Genomic DNA, 18,988 nt, shown 5'->3' with positions numbered 1-18,988 from the left:
CGTGTTGTTACAGCAGTCCTGTGTTTTCTTTGACAAAAGGTCTTTGGTCCTTCTCTGGCCTGTGCTTAGGGAGGGAATGCTTACAAAGCACAAGGCTGTTTGCGGTGGGGAAACTGACAAAGGGAGCCGGATGTGTCCCCATACAGACTTTGTGGTGGTGCTGCTGAACATACTAACACCGCTGTGCTGATTTACTTCTGTCTTCCCAGCTACCGCTGCTGCTTAGGCCTTAGATCAAGTATTTCACGCAAGTGTTGTATGAAAACTATTAAAACGCATTTTTCTGGGGGGAGGGATGGTGGTGGCGGTGGTGCTGTGGAGGTGTAGCTCTCCCTTAGCTAGGAGCTCCCGCCGCACAAGATGGCAGCCCGCCCCGCAACGGCCACGCACACCGCCTCGTTCCGCCGCGTTGTAGCTGAAGGCGGCACTCTGGAGGCGGAAGAGGGCGGCGGGAGCTGCGGGCGCGGCCCTTCTCAGAGGGAGCTCTTCCTCCCTCTCCTCCTCCCCCTCCCGGATGCAGCCCCCGGCGCTCCGTATCGCGTCACTGCGCGGCGCCGGCGCGTGCAGCAGCCATGGCCGACATGGAGGAGCTGTTCGGCAGCGACGCCGACTCGGAGGCCGAGCAGAAAGGTGCGGCCGTTGGCTGCCGTGTAGCGGCCCTCCCGCCCGAGGCCCTCAGGCAAAGCAGGGCGGAACGCGGGGCTTCGGTCGGGTTACCGCCGGGGAGTGGGGGTGTGCCGCCTGCTGGTTCCTTGCTCTTCACGGGTGAAAAGTGGTTACTGGCATCTTAAGGGACAGCGATGCAGTGCCTAGCAACGGACCCTGCCTCGGAGTTCTTTGCTTTGTGTAACGGCTTATTCCTTCTAGAGCTTTAGAATCTTAGATGATAGCTATTGGCTGGGCACATTGAGTGGTACCTGTGGTGGTTTTTTGTGTCGTCGTTGGTAAATGTTTTACTGTTGTAGGTAACTTCTGTGTCTCGTGCAGTTCTGCAGTGGGGTAATGCATGCCTGTGTCCCTGTTTGACCCTTCATAGGGATGGCTTAACTTTGAGAGGCGGTGTTTGTTTTGCAGATACCGATTCCGGCTCAGACTCCGACTCTGACCAGGAGAACGCGGGCTCCGGCAGCAACGCCTCGGGCAGCGACAGCGAGCAGGACGACGAGCGGGAGGCAGCAAAGCCCAGCAACAAGGAGCTGTTTGGAGACGACAGCGAGGACGAAGGAGCCTCCCATCACACGGGCAGCGACAACCACTCCGAGAGGTCATACAATCGCTCCGAAGCTTCGGGGCACTCTGAGCACGAAGACAACGATCAGTCGGACGTGGACCAGCACAGCGCTTCAGAAGCGGCTCATGACGATGAGGAGGACGAGCGGGGGCACGGCTCTGATGAGGGCAGTCACCATTCTGAGGGAGATGGTTCAGAAAAGGCCCATTCGGAGGATGAGAAGTGGGGCAAGGAGGACAAAAGCGATCAGTCAGATGATGAGGAGCGACAGCAGAACTCTGATGATGAGGAGAGACAGCAGAACTCGGACGATGAGGAGAAAGCACAGAACTCTGATGAAGATGAGAGGCCGCAGATGTCTGACGATGAGGAGAGGCTCCAGAACTCGGATGAGGAGAAGATGCAGAACTCTGATGATGAGGAGAGGCCGCAGGTGTCGGACGAGGAGAAGATGCAAAACTCAGATGATGATGAAAGAGCCCAGCACTCCGATGAGGAGAAGATGCAGAACTCTGACGATGACGAAAGGGCCCAGCGCTCCGATGAGGAGGAGCAGGAGCATAAATCTGGTAGGACCCAGTGCAGTTGTAATGGTTTGCTTCTTACAGCCTGGTTTGTTCGCTGTTGTTTCATTTATGTTGGCTTGAAAAATTCTGACTTAAACGTTAATCGCATAACATTTAAATGTGGGCATCTTTTTAATGGTTTTTTTTTTTACACAGTGTGTTTAAATTACTTCTAATCTGAAACAACATGATTAATAAAAGGAATTTTGAAATATATGAAACAGAATTCTTAATCTGATGAGGATAATTATGCTTCTTAGGAGAGTCTGCAAGAGGCAGCGACAGTGAAGATGAAGTCCTGCGAATGAAGCGAAAGAAACCAATTGCATCAGATTCAGAGGCAGACAGTGATACAGAAGGCCAGAAAGGTAAAGCTGGGATTGGTTTGTTGGCTTTTGGTTCATTTGTCTTTTAATCCATCATTCATCTGCTATGGTACTTGATGCAGTCAATAGCATTCACATTGTGATGTAACTGCAGTGCTGTGGACATGGCAGAGTGGCACAGGAAAGATGCCCTGTGAGGAAGCACATGTCGTGTTTCTCCTGGTGACTTCTCTTTAGCTTTGTCGTCTCTCAGTTTTCTCCACGAGGGACAGAGCTTTTCTTTTGTGAGTGTTGGTTCACACCCCATTGTCAGAGCTCACAGTGCATCTTATCACAGGAGCTTGAGAAACCCTGTACTGTTCATGATATTTTGCTGGCTGAGAGAAGATGCTGCTTTTAATGAGAAGTAAAACTTCCAAAGTGTGCAGTGAGGTTGCTTGTCATGTATGTTTAAACTGTTTACTTGAGTAAAGGATAAACCTTAATTCTTGATTTGTCTGTTGCCATTTTTCACCTGGATTCTCCATAATAGAGCCTTTCCAGGAAAGCACTGACTCTCCAGCTTCAAAACAAGGGAAACTTTTTTTTTTTTCATGGGATAAGAGAATAATCTGTGCTTCATAACAATTAGAGATCCTTAAACTTTGTAAGTGGTCTTAAGTGGTAATAAAAGTGAAGGATTATTTTTTTTGTGTTTGTGTTTGCATGCAGGGGCGTGTATGTTTGCATGTATGTGCATTTTAAAACAGTAATTTTTCTCCTCCAGAACACGCAGACGTCATGGACCTGTTTGGAGGAGCAGATGACATTTCTTCGGGAAGCGATGGGGAAGACAAGCCGCCAACTCCAGGACAGCCCATTGTGAGTAGACTGGCTTTTGAAGTAATGAACCCGCTGTTCCACTTTGAGATCTGGAAAGTCAATGGGGTTTGATGATATTTCAATGGAAAAAGTGTTAACAGCATTAAGTAAGAATCTACAGATAATTTTGCCCTAGCTAAAAGAATGATTGAAGTTTTATGCACAGCAACATTAGATATATTGAAATGCCTTCCCCCAGCCCATATGGAAGAAAAAAATACACTCATTACAGTTTTGATTGTCACCAAGTGAAATGCAAATTCATAGGTCTTCTTGGTACCCTACTTACAGCTGTTTGACAAATATTTTCATTTTGAGCCTTCAAGATATGAAAGAATTTTAAAAAACGTTTTTAATCTTATCCCGTGCTTATTTTCTCATTCCTTGCTAAAAACTGTCAGCTCTCTTGCTATTTCCTTTCTGTCTTTGTTTGCTCGAGTTCCCGCTGGTATTTGAAATGGCTTTCAGTGTCATATAAAAATGGATTGGTTTTACTGAAGAGGTTCAGGTGCATTTATGAGAAGCTTCCTGATCTCCCTACATGCCAGTGGAATTTTTCTCAGTCAAAATGGAAGTGCTTATTCCAGCAACAGGAGTCAGACTGATATTTTTCACTTTTGCTCCTATTGTGCTTCTTTGCCATTAGGATGAGAATGGGCTGAGCCAAGAACAGCAGGAGGAAGAGCCTATTCCAGAGACAAGAATAGAGGTAGAAATACCAAAAGTAAACACAGACTTGGGTAACGATTTGTATTTTGTGAAGCTGCCCAACTTCCTCAGTGTGGAGCCCAGGTAATTCTATATTAAATATGGAGTTGATAAGTTGTTGGGTTTTTTAGTGTTTCGATATATTGCTTTTATTTTAGTAGTACAATTAATTATATTGGTTGTATTTAAAATGGTTAACATTGAGGTGCACACTTTAGTGAGGACAGGTCAATAGGATGTAGGCTAGTGAGTGGGCCTTTTTATAAAATTACCTGCATTTATTTCCAGACTTAACCCTGACCTCTTTATCCTGATACTGAGGAAACATTTTGTTCTGAAGCAGACTTGCTTTATTTAGCTGGAGCCACTGAGAGGGTGTGAATGTTAAAGTGGCTGTAATTGATGGTAGTGAAGATGCTTGGCTTGGCCTCCTGCAGTGCAGAATCAATGCAGTAAATTACATTACTCCAGAAATGGCTCTCTCGCAGCTGCAGTGCCTCCTGTTGTGTACAGTGTATAATTTAAACCTTTCAAGCCCCTGTTATTTTGCACAAGAATAATCTGGATTAAATTCTAGAAGAATGAATATTGTGTAATTTATTACAGACCATTTGATCCCCAGTATTATGAGGATGAATTTGAAGATGAGGAGATGCTTGATGAGGAAGGGAGAACGAGATTAAAACTTAAGGTATAACATGAATTTTCCTTCTCTATGCTCACCTGACTACACGTCATCAAAGTCTACTTCAGGTATTTTGCAATGGTGTTTTGAGTTATGATTTAAGTTACGAAGGTATGGATGAGTTCACTGCTGAGGAATATTGCTGAGTTTTAGTAATGCTAAAAATGGAGCAAATTAAAAAAACCAACCTGTTAACAACTACCTTTCCCCTGTAAGAGCCATCCTTCATCTCTTCATATCATACAGCAAATCATATAGCCCTTCTAGCTGTTAGTCCTTGACCAGTATAGGGTGTATTTTACCACAGTATTCCACTGTAAGTTTAACAAAAAGTTGCTGTTCTGACAGGTAGAAAACACAATACGGTGGCGGATGCGGCGAGATGAGGAAGGGAATGAGATTAGAGAAAGCAATGCCCGGATAGTCAAGTGGTCGGATGGAAGGTTGGTTTGAACTTCTTGCTTTTGGAGGAATACAGCTCCTGTTTTCACAGTGGAATGCTGTAGCATGCAAAACTGATTGACTGTTCTGTGCAACAAAAATGACTGTAGTCTCAGTGCATGGAAAATGTTCTGCTCTGCTTTGTTGCAATGAAATAGAGCTATTGGCTATATACTTAAGGGAAACACTAAGGCTTTTGTTGTTTATAAATGAGGCAAAAAATAGACTGTAGTGACTTTATCAAGTAACTGATACATTAATCTCTTTTAAGCATGTCTCTCCACTTGGGAAATGAGGTCTTTGATGTGTACAAGGCACCGCTGCAGGGAGATCACAACCATCTGTTTATCAGACAAGGGACAGGTCTGCAAGGACAGGCTGTTTTCAAGACAAAGTTAACCTTCAGGTAAACATGATGTTCTATATCAAATGGTGCTGCTTCTTCTGCAATTAAGTACTGTAACTAGTACATACTGATAGCAATTAGTAAGCCTTCAGAGCTCAACTGTTTACTAAGAATGTGCTATTTTTGGTGGCTTTGGGAAAGATTTTTCCTAAGCTGGATGTCCCAGTTTGAAAGGCTGATGTGTTATTCAGTGCAGTATCAAGGCTATGTATATTCATTTACTTTTTTAATGTATTTTAGCTGGTATTGTTAAGTGGAAGTTTCCATCTGAATCAGAATGGTGGCTATCGGGGTGATGATTATGACTTCAGATATTGAAGTGAAATGTGAGGATGACTTTTTAGGCTGGTAATGGACTGCAGACAGGGTGCTGAGAGAGGCAGTGATGTCTCCAGTAGCTATTACAGTGCACAATAGTACTAATGCTTTTACTTTTGTGCAGGTTAATCTTTCAAATCTTAAGTATGCCTGCCCTCTGATTGTCACTTAAAAACGGATAGATCCTTTTTATAAGTATTTAAACCAAAGCAATTTTCCAACAGGCCACACTCTACAGACAGTGCCACGCACAGGAAGATGACTCTGTCTCTGGCAGATAGGTGTTCAAAGACCCAGAAAATTCGTATTTTGCCAATGGCGGGTCGTGATCCGGAGTCTCAGCGCACAGAAATGATTAAGGTATTCTGACATGGAACTTTCTTATCTGCTGATTTCATCTCAAATCATTAAAAAAAAAACCACAAAAAACTGAAATGTAGTTGAACATTTCTGAACGTTTGATGTGTTTCTGGAAAACAGTGTATTTTGGAGTAACAAGTAGTAATTGTTAGCTGTGTGTGCTGCTTGTACATGCAGCTTTCTTGTTTAAAATTGCTTAATCTTACAGATTACAAAAAAACCAATCAGAATTATATACACTCTTTCCACTGCTGTGAGAGGATTTCAAAAGTTCCAGTAGGCTACCGAGATTTTTATTATGTTTGATTCATCCTTTATATTTTCCTGCTTTCTTTGGACAGAAAGAAGAGGAGAGATTAAGAGCTTCCATTCGCAGAGAATCTCAGCAGCGAAGAATGAGGGAGAAGCAGCATCAGCGTGGTCTGAGTGCTAATTACTTAGAACCCGATCGCTATGAAGAAGAGGATGAGGGAGACGATGCGATCAGTCTAGCAGCTATCAAAAACAGATACAAAGGTGGCATCAGAGGTAATAATAAACCTTACCAGTAGTTAAGTAGGGCCTTTGTAATTCAGGTGGATTTATTTCACAGGAGAATCCTGGTAAGATTATATTTTGCCACTTAGTTTGATACATGAGGAGATGTGAATTCAGGTCATGCAAGTTTATTTCCTTTAATAATATTTAGATTAGATCCCGTCTGCTTTTTTGTGGGACTGAATGTACGAGGAGTATTTTTCATACTGTCTTTTTCTCACCAATTTCAGATAAATATTTATCTTCTCATTTTTCTCTGTAGAGGAACGTGCTAGAATCTATTCTTCAGACAGTGATGAAGGCTCAGATGAAGATAAAACACAAAGACTACTCAAGGCAAAGAAACTTACTAGTGATGAGGTAAAAAATGACTTTGTTCTTTAAAAGCTACTCATTTTCAGTCAGGAACATGTGCTTAATACAGTTTGTAAAGCTGATGGTTTTGTAGTTCCAGTTTTGCTGTGATGAGCATAAAATTTGTGTTGGCAGGCTGATTAATTAATCATGCCTATTTCTTATTTACTGCATTAGTTCACAGATTTGAGTGATACCTGAAGAAGATCCTTATTGTTACTGCTGATTGCACAGAAAAGCGGGTGCTGTGCAACGTAAATGTGGACTTCAGCAAAATCATGCAGGCAGGAAGAAGGCTCAATACCAGAACCCTACTGCAGTGTTGTCTCCTAAGCTTAATTAGATTCCTACTACCTACTACCTTGTGGGTTACAAGAGCTGTTTTTGTACTGGTATGCCTTCAGTCCTGTTTTACTGTAAATTATATTTTATTTCAATTAAATGTTTATGTATAGAACAACGTACAGAAGTTTAAAAACAGAAGTTTGGGTAGGTCAGTGTTAACTTATGGAATATTTTTCAATGCTTTGTTCAGCTTTGGTTTTACATCCCCGTTTCCATTAAGATATCATTTTAACTGTTTAAATTATCTCAGCTCTTGTCCTAGATTTTTCAGTCGCTTTCCTTTAGTTACATCTAGCATGCTAGACCAAACTGTAGTTTTGAGATTGGGATTTTGCAATTCTAGTCTCTCAGAAGAAAGGCCTTATTAACTGTGTTTCTCCCCTGCTTGAGAATGGTAGCCTCCATTTTACAGTTGCACTCTGTAAAGGCAGTGTTCCTGTCAGAACCACAAGGGGGTGCTGCAGCTCTGGTTAATGAAACCCAGCCAGTAGTGCACAACTTACTTCCTACATGCACACTGAAAGTACAGCATCTGTACATATGAAACACTGGACTTGCTTTTGTGTGCTGTCAGTCAACAGCACAGCTCAGATCTTTGTCCTGCTAACAGTTGGTTAGCAATGCTGAAAATGTCAGTCTATTATTAATACCTTTTATCACCATGCAGCAAGTTACCGTTAATGTAATTAATGAGGATATTCTGCACATAGGAAGGTGAGTCATTAACAATAGCCCAGCTAAATTATAAGAGAACAAATGTTCTGAGGAAGTAGCTGTGATTGAGATTCCCACCCATACTAATTTGTTTTCCATGCTTAAATTTCCTTCCTAATTCAGATTTTCACCATTCTAATTCAATGTTAATATTGAATAAAATGTTTTGAGTAGGAAGTAATTAAAAAGGCTATGTTGTCTCTTGCTGCTTCTTAAAATCCAGTTAATGTGTGTTGCTCTTAATAAATAAAATTAACTAATGGAAGAGGAGATTAGGTTACTTATGCCTGAGGGTATTTTCAAAGTTACTCTTCTTTTTAAACTGTAATTGAGTTGCCACTCATCCTTTGTGTCAAAATTGATGAGTTTTGCATTAGCAATTAATGACTTGTAGTATGAACAACTATCTTCAGAACACTTTGGATTGAAGTGGGCAGCCTGGTCTGGTGGTTGGCGACCCTGCACATAGCAGAGGGGTTGAAAGTAGATGATCATTATGGTCCTTTTCAACCCAGACCATTCTGTGATTCTATGATATGCTTTTATGAAGTGGTGCCTAGCAGGCTGATTTAAACTGAATTGGTGTAAATGTGTTTAGATTAACAATGAAACTGTTGGCTCTGTATTTAAGTGTTAGGAATTGGTCATCCAGCCTGCAAAAAGTCATTGCAGTATTGTTACAAACAGGAGATTATCTAGAAATAGTGTGACAGGAAAAAAAAAGAAGTTGAATTCTACGTATTGATAAGATAACCTGAAGCAATTTGGGCCTCTGCTGTAAGCCACTGAGTTAATCAGAGTCTGTTAAGTGGGTTTTTGCCTGTTCTTTTGTTCACAAATAGGTTTTACATAATTTCAGTGTTTCTCCCAGAACTCTTCATTGTGAACCACTCACCTGTTTTTGCTATTAGGGTTGATTTTACAGCGAAGACAAGACCTGTGTCACCAAGTTAGACTTTTTTTTTTCAAGTTTTAAGATTGATAAGTATTCTACTTTACCTGGTCTAGTAGTTGGCAACACTGCCCACAGCAGCAGGTGAAAATAGATGATCCTTAAGGTCTTTTTCAACCCAGGCCATTGTATGATTCTATGATCTGTAGGACAGCACTAGATTTTAGTTTGCTTTGTGCATTAGAGCCTGTATTTTAGCATTTGAATTAAATGGTGTGAGGTACTTTAACAGCAAAAAAACAACAAAACAGGCTGTAAGTTATCTCAAGTGATCGGCTCATGTCAAGTTCTTTGTGAATTCCTCTGAGTAACTGAAGCCGCACTGATTGGAGTTCCCATGACCAGCCCTTTGAAGCCTCCTACGCTGTATTTCTAGGACTGTAAGCTGTGGGATTGTTTCTCAGTACTAGTGGTTCCTTATCAGTCTTTTTCATTTATGCCAGAATGTGGTAGACAAAAGCACCTGCCAATTCATGGGTTTTTTGTGTTGTTTTTTTCTCGGTAGCTCTAGCTTCAGGTTTGCGAGTATCAGTAGTCTGAAAACTGAGCAAAGCTCTCTAGACTGTCTGAAGAGAGAGCTGCTCCATGTAGAAAATTTCCCTGTGAATTCTAGGAATTATCCATGCTCATAAGCCTTGTAGGCTTTTGTCACTGTATGAATAGCGCTTCCTTTCAACGAGTATATATAGAACCCTAATGTTAAGAATCTGAGAGAAATGTTAAGCTTATCTCCTTAATTCATAACTGCTGATAGTGATATTACATACGCCATAAACCCAGATTGGGAGATAAATTACTCTTACACAGTAGTTAATTTTGAAGCAGGTACTGATACATTCCCACTGAGAGGTAAATGGAGGTGCAGCTGTATTGTGGACCCTCCTGGCTTGGGGGTTGAGACTGGAACCAGTGCTGACCAATGAAGTGCAGCACTACAGAGGCATGTGGTGGAAAGACTAGAACAAATAATTTTACTTTTCCCTCAAAAAAATCCTTGTTGTTATCTGTTCTGAGGCTGTTTTTAATTTTAGCTTGAATATTTTTTTAATTTTTGTCCTTTCTTGCCTTAAGGAAGGGGAGCCTTCTGGAAAGAGAAAAGCAGAGGATGATGACAAAGCAAGTAAGAAGCATAAGAAGTATGTCATCAGTGATGAAGAGGAAGATGATGATGATTAACATTGAGGGAGCACTGAAGTTGCTTTCTATATATACATATTTATATATAAATTGTACAGTTCTCTTACAGCAAAGATGTAAGTAGCCATATTGGGGTTATTTTGATAAAGGAGAATTCCATTGAAATTTGTGTTTCTGGTGTGAATAAAAGTTGGTTTCTTTCTTTTTACTTTCTCATATTTTTACATCTTATCTTACTGCAGCAGCTGCTGCAATGGGGATCATCATAGCATCAGTTTTTAAATCTTGTACAGTACATTTCAGTTTTGAAATCTATAGTACAAACTGGTTGTACAACTGAATAGAACTGAATAAATCAGTGGTCTTACTGAGTTCATTAGGAGAAATCATAATCTTCATATAGAATGCTTAAATTATAAGTTTTCTCAGCCAGGTTATGGAGATGAAGGTTACCATTTGTACAGAAGATTTGGAATATCATATGAGTGGCACAACACCGTACTGTTTTTTCCTGCACTTTCCTATTACGTACTGCTGGCTGTGGATGGTACATTACTGTGCTGTTATATTTTGATATTTTTGACTGAAGGTATTTCTTATCATGTCTACTCTGAGTAAACTGTGAAGTTCCTGTAGTTAGAATAGTAAACCAACCACAAGATGTTTATTTTTTCATAAATTGAACGAAAATCCACCTCTCATCTGAGCGTTAGCATTAATAAGAATAATCACATTAGCGATGGAACTGTCAGGATAGAAGCACTTGTTTATACAAAACCAACGAATTTCTGCAAGTTCATGAAAGGCTTCTTTAACAACTGCAGTGAGCCGCCCTGTGAATACATATCCTGCTAATAGCATTTTGTAATCTCATACAAGCCTTATGATGCATTTTCCTATTGTTCTGGGTTGGCTGAAAAGACAGCGGAGGAGAATATTGTGGACAGAGTTATTGCTGCTTTTATGCTATTTTTAAACACCTTATTTGATTATGCAAATAGCATTGCAAAATGAGGAGAGGCTACAAGAAATGTCTCATCTTTTCCACTCTTTAAGATTATGTTTCCCACGTGTAGTTTCCCTTGTTGGTGAGATAGCATTTCCATGTTATCTATGTTGTTTTTTAACTGCCTTTTCACATAGTCCTAGAAAGCTTGTGACTTCATGGAGGTAGCAGGAAGAAAGGAAGAAAGCAGAAAGCATAGCTTAATGCCTCTTTAAATGCATTGAGTGGTGCCATGGAAAGTTTGCTGAGTGGATTTATGTTTCGTAAGATAAAGTAGCTTACAGTTATGTAAGAATAAATGTTACTCATCTCTCTCCTGCCCAGATGAATTATGCTTTTCTATAAAAACTGTTGAGTTACAGCTTTTAACCTGGCTGTCTTGCCTTTGAAATGTGTAATTAGGCAAACAGTTTACTGAAGTACTCTACCTCCATTTTTCCTGCCTGGAAGGTGTGGGAAGCATTCTAGCTGCAGAGGCACAGAGCTCTGCACGCATTAATATATTCTGCTCAGCAGCTGACTGCAGTGTAGACACTTGCAAATATGAAAACAAAGTGAAAAATGTCTACTCTGAAGTCTGAGTGCCTGAGAAGCTGTTCTTTTTTTTTTGTTGTTGTTGTTTTTGTACTTGTTTCTAAGAGTTCCTGCCTCTCTTCCCTGTGCAGATAAAACCTTTCTCCATCTGCTCCAATTTTGACCCTGTAATCCTCTTAGGTTAGACCTCTGCTGGGAGTCTGGCTCCTCACATGTGGTTACCTGCTTTTCTGTTGTAACCTGCTCAGGAAGAAGCCAGCTGTAGAAAAAGGGAGTTGTTTCTTATGCTATGTGGTTGCTAGACTTTCGTGTCAAAGTCTCCCAGATACCTCTTGAGCAGCAATGCAAAATGTATGGAAACTCACCACCATTTCTCTGCTGATGTGTTTGCTTAATGTCAGTTTAATTAAAGCATTGGTTACTTTTACTATATTCCAAAGGGTGAAAATGTTTTAATCACTCTTACAGGTTTGATGCTGACTAAGCCTTTACTTGGTAAGTGGGCTACTTTAGCTTCCAAAAAGGAGGCTTTTGTGGATTTAAAAGATTAAAAGGAGTGTTTTTTTCTACTGTCTTCTTTTGTAAATTGCTCTTCTAAAGTCTTATTAAAACATAGAATTTTAGAAAGTGTTTTCTCAGCCTAAATTGGTTTAACAATCACCTTTTAATTAAAGTCACTTGAACGAACTTTGTCTTATCCATAGTATTTGTTGCTTGTGAGTGTGGTGTACAGTTCTGTTTCACTCATAGGCAGTTTTTTTGCTCTCCCTTTTCCCAGCCTCCAAGTATGTGACAATTACTTGGAATTGTTTTTCTTACCCAAATCAGAAATATGAAGCTGGAACTAAAGTGCGTAAGGAGAAGGAAAGAACAAGTAGGTGAACTGTATTTACTTTTGTACAGACTGGCCAGAGTACTTCTTCCAGAAAGGTTATGATTTGGACAATTTCCAAAAATAAAAATCTGTTTGAAGAGCTGATAATGAGCTGAGTTTTAGATTTTCTGGCTAGTGGTAGAGTGTAGGATCAGTTGTCTTGAAACCATCACTGAAAGGTGTTCCTAGCTATATAGTTTTGTTGTTTCAGGTATATTGTTCAACTGTACGCTTGCCAATTGCAGAACTGGAGTTTTCTTTCTAGCACTGAGTAACATTCTCTTCCATCCTTGCCCTGCAAGTTGAGAACGTTTTCATGCTAGAGGCAAACCTGATGGATCAGGGGCTGCCCTCAGAAGGGTGCAGCTGCCCATGCAGTCCTTGTCTCTTTCTAGCAGCAGGTTTGGCAATACCTGCCTGGCTTAGCTCAGAGTGAATTTGCTAAACTCCCAGGAAACTGATTTTCTGCTGTGCTGGAGTTTTGTGCCATAGGCCAGCAGAACTACTTCATTGGCCATGTGAACAAGGTAGCCAGCTCAGTAAGTTGGCCTGGTCATGAGGACATCAGGGGATATGGCAGAAGGATGCTCTCTTTGGCAGAGGTGTAAACTTTTACTTGACTGCCTTTTGAAAACTTAGCTTGACCCTGCAGAAGGTAGTTGATAGTTTTCTACTGCTGTAGCTGCCTCAGCTGGCACACTGGTGTGTCGGTTGTGGAGGTGGTGCAAGAGGTAGAACAGGACAGTTCTGTGTGTGGCAGCAAGTTTTAACTCGGCTCAGATGTGAAACTGCAGCCACAGGAATGTGTTAAACATGAGATGGTGACTTTCCAGTGAAGTCATAGGTATTTATTTCTCAGCCAGTGGGCATAGGAGCCCATGGTGTCGGCCCATTCTAATGGAGTGCTTTTCTCTAACAGCTTAATGCTGCTGGTCAAGCTGAGTGTTACTGAATGCATAGAGATGGTCACATGGGAAAGAAAGAGAGAATTTTGTTTCTGATAAATGTTCTTTTAATATTAGTTATAAGAAGTTTTACATATTAGATTTGTGAAATTCAGCTACGCTGTTGTAACACTTAGACACTTGCCTGTGGCTTGACTTGGAAGTGCTTGTGGAGAGCAATGTGACTAACACCTCGTGTTGCCTAGTGATGCCCTTTCACTTGAGCTGGGGTTTTTTTAGTGCCTGTCTGGACATGAAAGACTTAGAGAAAAGCTGCAAACAAGTGTTGACTGCTAGCTTGTATCTTTAATTGCTTTAAAACTCGTGGGCATTCTCATGAATTATATAAGCTTAAGTAGTTGAGAAAATGACATAAAATTAAGTAAATCCCTGCTGAAATCATTCTCAGACAGAATTTGACAAAAAAAAAAAATCCTTTCACAAGTCTTTTTTGACATTTTTTTTTCTAAAGGATTTTTTATGGTTTCAAGACTGGACTGATGCTTGGGGGGAAAAAGGAGTTACTGAAGTGGAAGCTTAACTAGAAAGTTTTTATTTGTTGCTTTGTTTTCTCCATTATTTCGTGAATAAATGAGAGACTGTAGAGCCAGTTTACCAACAAAAGTAACCTCATGTCTTTTGAGTTAGGATGAAATTTTCTGGGAAAGAATGGCATTCCTGCAGTTATTGATAGCCATGGAATCATATATACACTGTATTCTTCATATATTGTCAATTAAACATAAATAAAATCCTAGGAAATGGTAAAAGCATCAACTATCACACCCTCTTTTTTTCTATCTTATGACTGAATTAACTTTTTGTGTTTTCATGCTTTTCTCCTCAAAACACTTCATAATGTAACTGGAAAAGACACACTAATCCTAGCGTGATGATCTGTCAGTTACCTTGTGGGTTTTTTCCTCTTTGTCTGTCAGTGTAAAGGTGTATGATAGACATTCTGTACAGAACGGGCTCTTAGAACAGGATTTGCTGTTGAGCTCTACAGTAAACCTTTTATTTTAATTTTGCATGGATGCTCAAGGACCACTCTCATTTTCATATGTAAAGGAAATAAACTTACATTTTTGGCAACGGCAGTAATCAGCATCTTTCCTTCAGGTGTTTAGTACACTTGTACATAGTGATCGTGTTTGGGAAGTTGTCCTGCTTGGTTGGCTGAGGGTTGTATTGTGAGATGTGTAACCTACTATCTCTGTAAGCCCAGTGCTGTTGCTCGTTGTATTTAATGCCAGCAGCATCAAGTTTTGTTTACAAATCCGGAATCAGGTAACTGTATTTAAACTATGTCAGCTTGTCATCTCCCAGTCTTATTTTTCAGCTTAAAATAAACTGCTACTCAGACTATACTGTTTGTGAAGGGAGGAGTGCATCCCACAGCAGATAAGGAAGGATCAAGCCAAAGCGTCGTGGCTAAAACATGGTGGGTTGTTTTTTCTTTCTTGTTTTTCCCTCACAGAAGTAACTGGAAAAAACTCAACCACCAGCAGTTAACAGTGTTAGAGGTTTTCTTCTCTCTTGCAAACAAGTTAATCAATGTTGGTTTAAGGGAAACGTATAATCCAGAATCTGAAATGTATCTGTCTGTAGATAGATAAATCTTTCACATTAACATCAACACAACTTGAGTTATTATCCTTTCTCCATACCCTCGTTTCTACTTGTTGTGTGTCAGATTGGATTGAATTTCCTGTCTTGGCACTCCATATTTTTTTTTTCTGTTGCTTGGGAAAGGAAATGAGAACATTTTTCCCTTGGAGAAAACACGCAGAATACCTACAGTCGTTTTGAAAAGTATTGGTGATAATTTACAGCTTCACAACTGATGATGAAACAAGAGGCTTATATAGCAAGGACAGAAATAGCAGTGTTAGCTTACTGACTAAAAGTGTTTGTCTGTTTTCCTACCCAACAGTTCTGTGAATTTTCTTGTGATGTAGCTGACGTCCCTTTTTTTCTTCTTGGAAGTCTTAAACCATTTTACTGAACCTTCCTTATGATTTACAAGCAGGACAGACACTTTCAAAAATGTTTGGGCTTATGGTGAGGATAGCCAGCCTAAGCTAAAGTATTGCAGAGATGAAATAGCTTCCAGAATAAACACGCAGGATCCTTAGCCCAGTGAACTTTAAGAACTCAGTCAAGGATATGAAGGCTGTCGTAAGGAACAAAATCTGTCTGTTCACCTAATGAGGGTGGCATAAAGCATGTTATAGACCCTGGTGAGTATTTATGGATGTTTGTAAAAGGCTGAAGATATGTGTTGTCTAGTAGAATGCTAACTGAAGCCTTGAACTGTCACTGTGTGATTAGGCATTGCTATAGAAACAGGAGATTTATTTGTTTCAGATAAGAGGGGGGATCAGATTCCCTGAGAAAACGAGGTTTTAAGTAGGATGTGCAAATAAAGCATGCTTGGAAGGAAAAGATAGGCAAGTGTATGCGATAGAAAATAGGGGGATTTATTACTGTCCTCTGAAGTTATCAAGACAAACTGGTCCTAATTTCAGCACCCAGCAAAGCATGCAGTTCCATGACATGCCTGGTCACAGGCAGTATTAATTTCAGCTCCGTATTGAAACTTCTCTGAGAATGCCCAGAACGAGCCAGCAACCTGCCATATAGATACTGCATCGACAGCTTTTGGATGCTGTCCATTGCAGTCCAGAGTAAGGAATGTAGTTTTATACAAAGTGATTTCTGTCTCCCTGTTGGTTTCTCCCAGCTTATTTAACCTTTAGTTTAGGAAAGAGGAGTTCAGTTGACCACAGTGCTATTAAGACATTGCTATTCACTGAGTCAAAGTATCCTAATATGGGGTTATATCTTCATCAGAACACAAGAGTACTTTTTTTCTCTTACAGTCATGCTTAGTCATGGTAGTGGGGTAAACACTGAATAGATTTTTATCTTGACAACCAGCTGTCTTGATCTGGCTGCTCTTACTCTGTGTACGTGTTAGATGGGATACTGCTGTAAATACAGATGTTTGTTTGGATATTAAACTATTTGTGTCTGTGTTTAAACGTACTCAATTATACCAGGCAGGGAGATGTTCAGGGATAGCAGGCCTGATGTTGGCTGAATGAGAGTTTTCTGCAGCTCTGCCTGCCTGCGTCCTTATCACATAAGTAACATCTGTGCATCTATTTTGGTTACTTATGATCCTTCTCTGGTTGATCACAAGGAATGTGTGTGCTGTAACCATTTAAATAACATTTCCCCGGGATCTCCACTGGCAGTGATTTTCTGCTTTTGGAACAGGCAGTGGTGGAAGGCTCATTCCTGTCCTTCAGTAGGGTTCCTTCTCGTCCTTTGGTGATGTGGGTAGATCATGGATCATGGTTGCCGTGAGTGAAGACTTCTCTGCTGTGACCTGAATGACACCGCTGTTTTCAAGGCAGTGGCAGAGCACAAGGGACTAAGAGCAAAGACTTGGTAGTTTCGTGTCTCAGCTATTTGTTAAGGACCTCATTAACAGCGAATTCTGGGAAGCTCCTTAGAACTGTTAACAGCTGTAATTGTGTGTTCGGTTAGGCAGACAGCTCTCCGCTGATCTGTGAGACACTTGGATCAGTGCATCATTTCACATTCTCTAAGAATTAATTGTAGATAATACCAGGATGGACTTGTTTGCTTAAACAATTGGCATTTTATAATATCTGTAACCATTTTGTTCCTTCTGATCTTGTTTAGAAAAATAGACTGCTGGAGGATATTAACGAGGGTTTCACTGATAAGAAAAATGGTGTGTTCCCTCTGTTTATATTGCATGTGGCTATAGGAAAGCCAGCCAAGCGAGTCACAATTTGTATGAGGGATAGATAGGAGGGAATGGTGTTTTATGAGTACCATTTCCAGGTTTTAAATGTGACATTCAGAAGTTCATATAATTCTAATCCGTCTGGGATATGGTCAAAAACTGCATATCTCCAGATGAAAGTGCTTTCTGAACATGATCTCAAAGTGACCATGCTTAAATTGAGGACATTTCACTAATCTGTGGATATGTTACCCTCTTACCAACCCCGTTTGATCTCTCAGAACTAAATAGGATTATACTGGCTCTCATACTTTTCCCAAACGCTGACTCTGGAGTGGCTGCTAGCATTTAGCAGGCAGCACCATATGTGTGTTTGTCTGTCTTAGGATCTAATCTTCCCATAGCATGACATTACTAGATGCTGGGGAAAGCTAAATCTATGAATGCAGCACTGCTAGTTTGAAGGCTTGAGCCATTTTGCAATTTGATGCTGGTGGACGTCAGGACCACAGTTTTTCTTAGTTATTTACTACCTTTGCTCCTGTATTTTTAAACCTCAGATTCATGTAACAGTGGTTTTAAACCTGAGTCTGTCTTTGAAGTTCTCTGCAAGTGACCCACGCAGCATAACTAAGAAAAGCTGGCCTGTTGTGAAAGGCTTGTCAGGTGTGTGGGAAACCTGTTAAGAACTGACACTGGAAAAGGTGAAGAGCTGCTGAGGCAGGTGCAAGGGATAGTTCATATTTCTGTGTGTAGTGCTGTGTGAATGTAGCCTGCAGCCAGAATACATCCATCTGCTGTGGAAGATGCAATTCCCAGGTAGATTGGAAGGAAACTAAGTCAACAAATGACTATGAGGCATGTTTTGTAAACTTCTGGGCCTTCCTGTATCCCTCCTCTCCCCCTCTTTTTTGGCAGCGGGGGCATTCCTTCCACAGCATCCCACTAAATCTCGTCAGGCTTTCCTACCCAAATGTGTTTTGTTGTTAGGGAACATCACTCAGGGTGTGCTGCTGGGTTGGCTTGTGTTGCAAGGAACCTAGAGATGGGTGTTCAGACTTTTCAAAACAGGAAACCAAGATGTCATGTTTGGATTGGAGATCTTGGGGAGTAGTTTAAATGCATCCCCTGCTATGGGGCTCAACTTTGGGAATATCAAGATCTGAAATATTCTCACTGCTGGGTGCAAATAGGCAGGGAGTCACAATCTATTCTTACCTCTCTGGGATTCCTGAATTCGAGAAGCAAACAGGTATTATTTTTTCAGCCCGTGATTGCAACATTTTGAAAGGAAATATGGATTTCAAATGTTATTAGAGACTCCAGGTAAATTTGCACTTGGGCAATTTTTGATCCAGAAAGGGTCTGGCTTTTAGATGGATCTTTCAGCAGGTTGCATACGTGTTCGAAAAGGTGGAAGAGTTTTAAATTTCAAGGAGATCTGAAAAATGCTGAAGCTCTGCAGTAATTAGTTGAATTCTGTGTACATGTACATTAACTTTGGATATTTCTTCTGGTATCTTCTCAGTACCAGGTGCCATAATGTCTTGGCACAATGTGGCTCTGAGTCCACATGTCCACCCTGTGGCATGGCCTTGGGTGCTTTGAAAACTAGTTCTTGGCTGTATGGGAATAGATGGACGAAAATGTGTTGTTTTAAAAGCTGAGAAATGGCAGAGCTCTTTGCAGATGTTTAATCTAGCCAGAGGGGCTTCCCTGAGAGCCGCAGTGCTTCCAGCTACTGCCCATCTGCAGGAAGCACCCTCCCTTGGGGCAGAGCTGGAGCATAACTGCACAACGGCAAAGGCACAGGAGGCATCTGTAGCATATGTTCTGTGTTGGCCTTGAGCACCGGGGTTTGATGCAGCTGAGTTTGAGAGAGACATAATGTTACTTTTTGCTCTT

General features: G+C 40.8%; 1 protein-coding gene across 3 annotated transcripts; it reads left to right on the top strand.

Moving 5' to 3' along the window:
• The first annotated feature begins 443 nt into the window (after nucleotides 1-443).
• Nucleotides 444-14,647, top strand: LEO1 (LEO1 homolog, Paf1/RNA polymerase II complex component). Of its 3 annotated transcripts, none has more exons than NM_001292086.5 (12): nucleotides 444-630; nucleotides 1,075-1,800; nucleotides 2,058-2,165; nucleotides 2,890-2,984; nucleotides 3,631-3,776; nucleotides 4,299-4,383; nucleotides 4,726-4,820; nucleotides 5,090-5,224; nucleotides 5,767-5,902; nucleotides 6,244-6,430; nucleotides 6,702-6,799; nucleotides 9,876-14,647. In NM_001292086.5, the coding sequence occupies exons 1-12, from the start codon at nucleotides 573-575 to the stop codon at nucleotides 9,978-9,980; spliced, it is 1,974 nt and encodes a 657-aa protein (NP_001279015.2). In that variant the 5' UTR covers nucleotides 444-572; the 3' UTR covers nucleotides 9,981-14,647. The 3 variants fall into 3 exon arrangements, with proteins under 3 accessions (NP_001279015.2, NP_001385039.1, XP_040562346.1); NM_001398110.1 differs by having other exon boundaries at nucleotides 2,058-2,180; nucleotides 9,876-12,168; XM_040706412.2 differs by having other exon boundaries at nucleotides 551-961; nucleotides 2,058-2,180; nucleotides 9,876-12,168.
• Nucleotides 14,648-18,988: the final 4,341 nt, after the last annotated feature.

This window comes from Gallus gallus, chromosome 10, assembly GCF_016699485.2.
Source record: "Gallus gallus isolate bGalGal1 chromosome 10, bGalGal1.mat.broiler.GRCg7b, whole genome shotgun sequence".
Classification (NCBI taxonomy): domain Eukaryota; kingdom Metazoa; phylum Chordata; class Aves; order Galliformes; family Phasianidae; genus Gallus; species Gallus gallus.
The sequence above is the reverse complement of the archived record's forward strand: the minus strand, read 5'-3'. Positions and strand labels throughout refer to the sequence as shown.

Coding starts and splice junctions, on each gene's coding strand:
- LEO1 (NM_001398110.1), top strand. CDS start 573: ATGGCCGACATGGAGGAGCTGTTCGGCAGCGACGCCGACTCGGAGGCC. Junction 631..1,074: donor CTCGGAGGCCGAGCAGAAAG/GTGCGGCCGTTG, acceptor TTTGTTTTGCAG/ATACCGATTCCGGCTCAGAC. Junction 4,821..5,089: donor GTCAAGTGGTCGGATGGAAG/GTTGGTTTGAAC, acceptor ATCTCTTTTAAG/CATGTCTCTCCACTTGGGAA.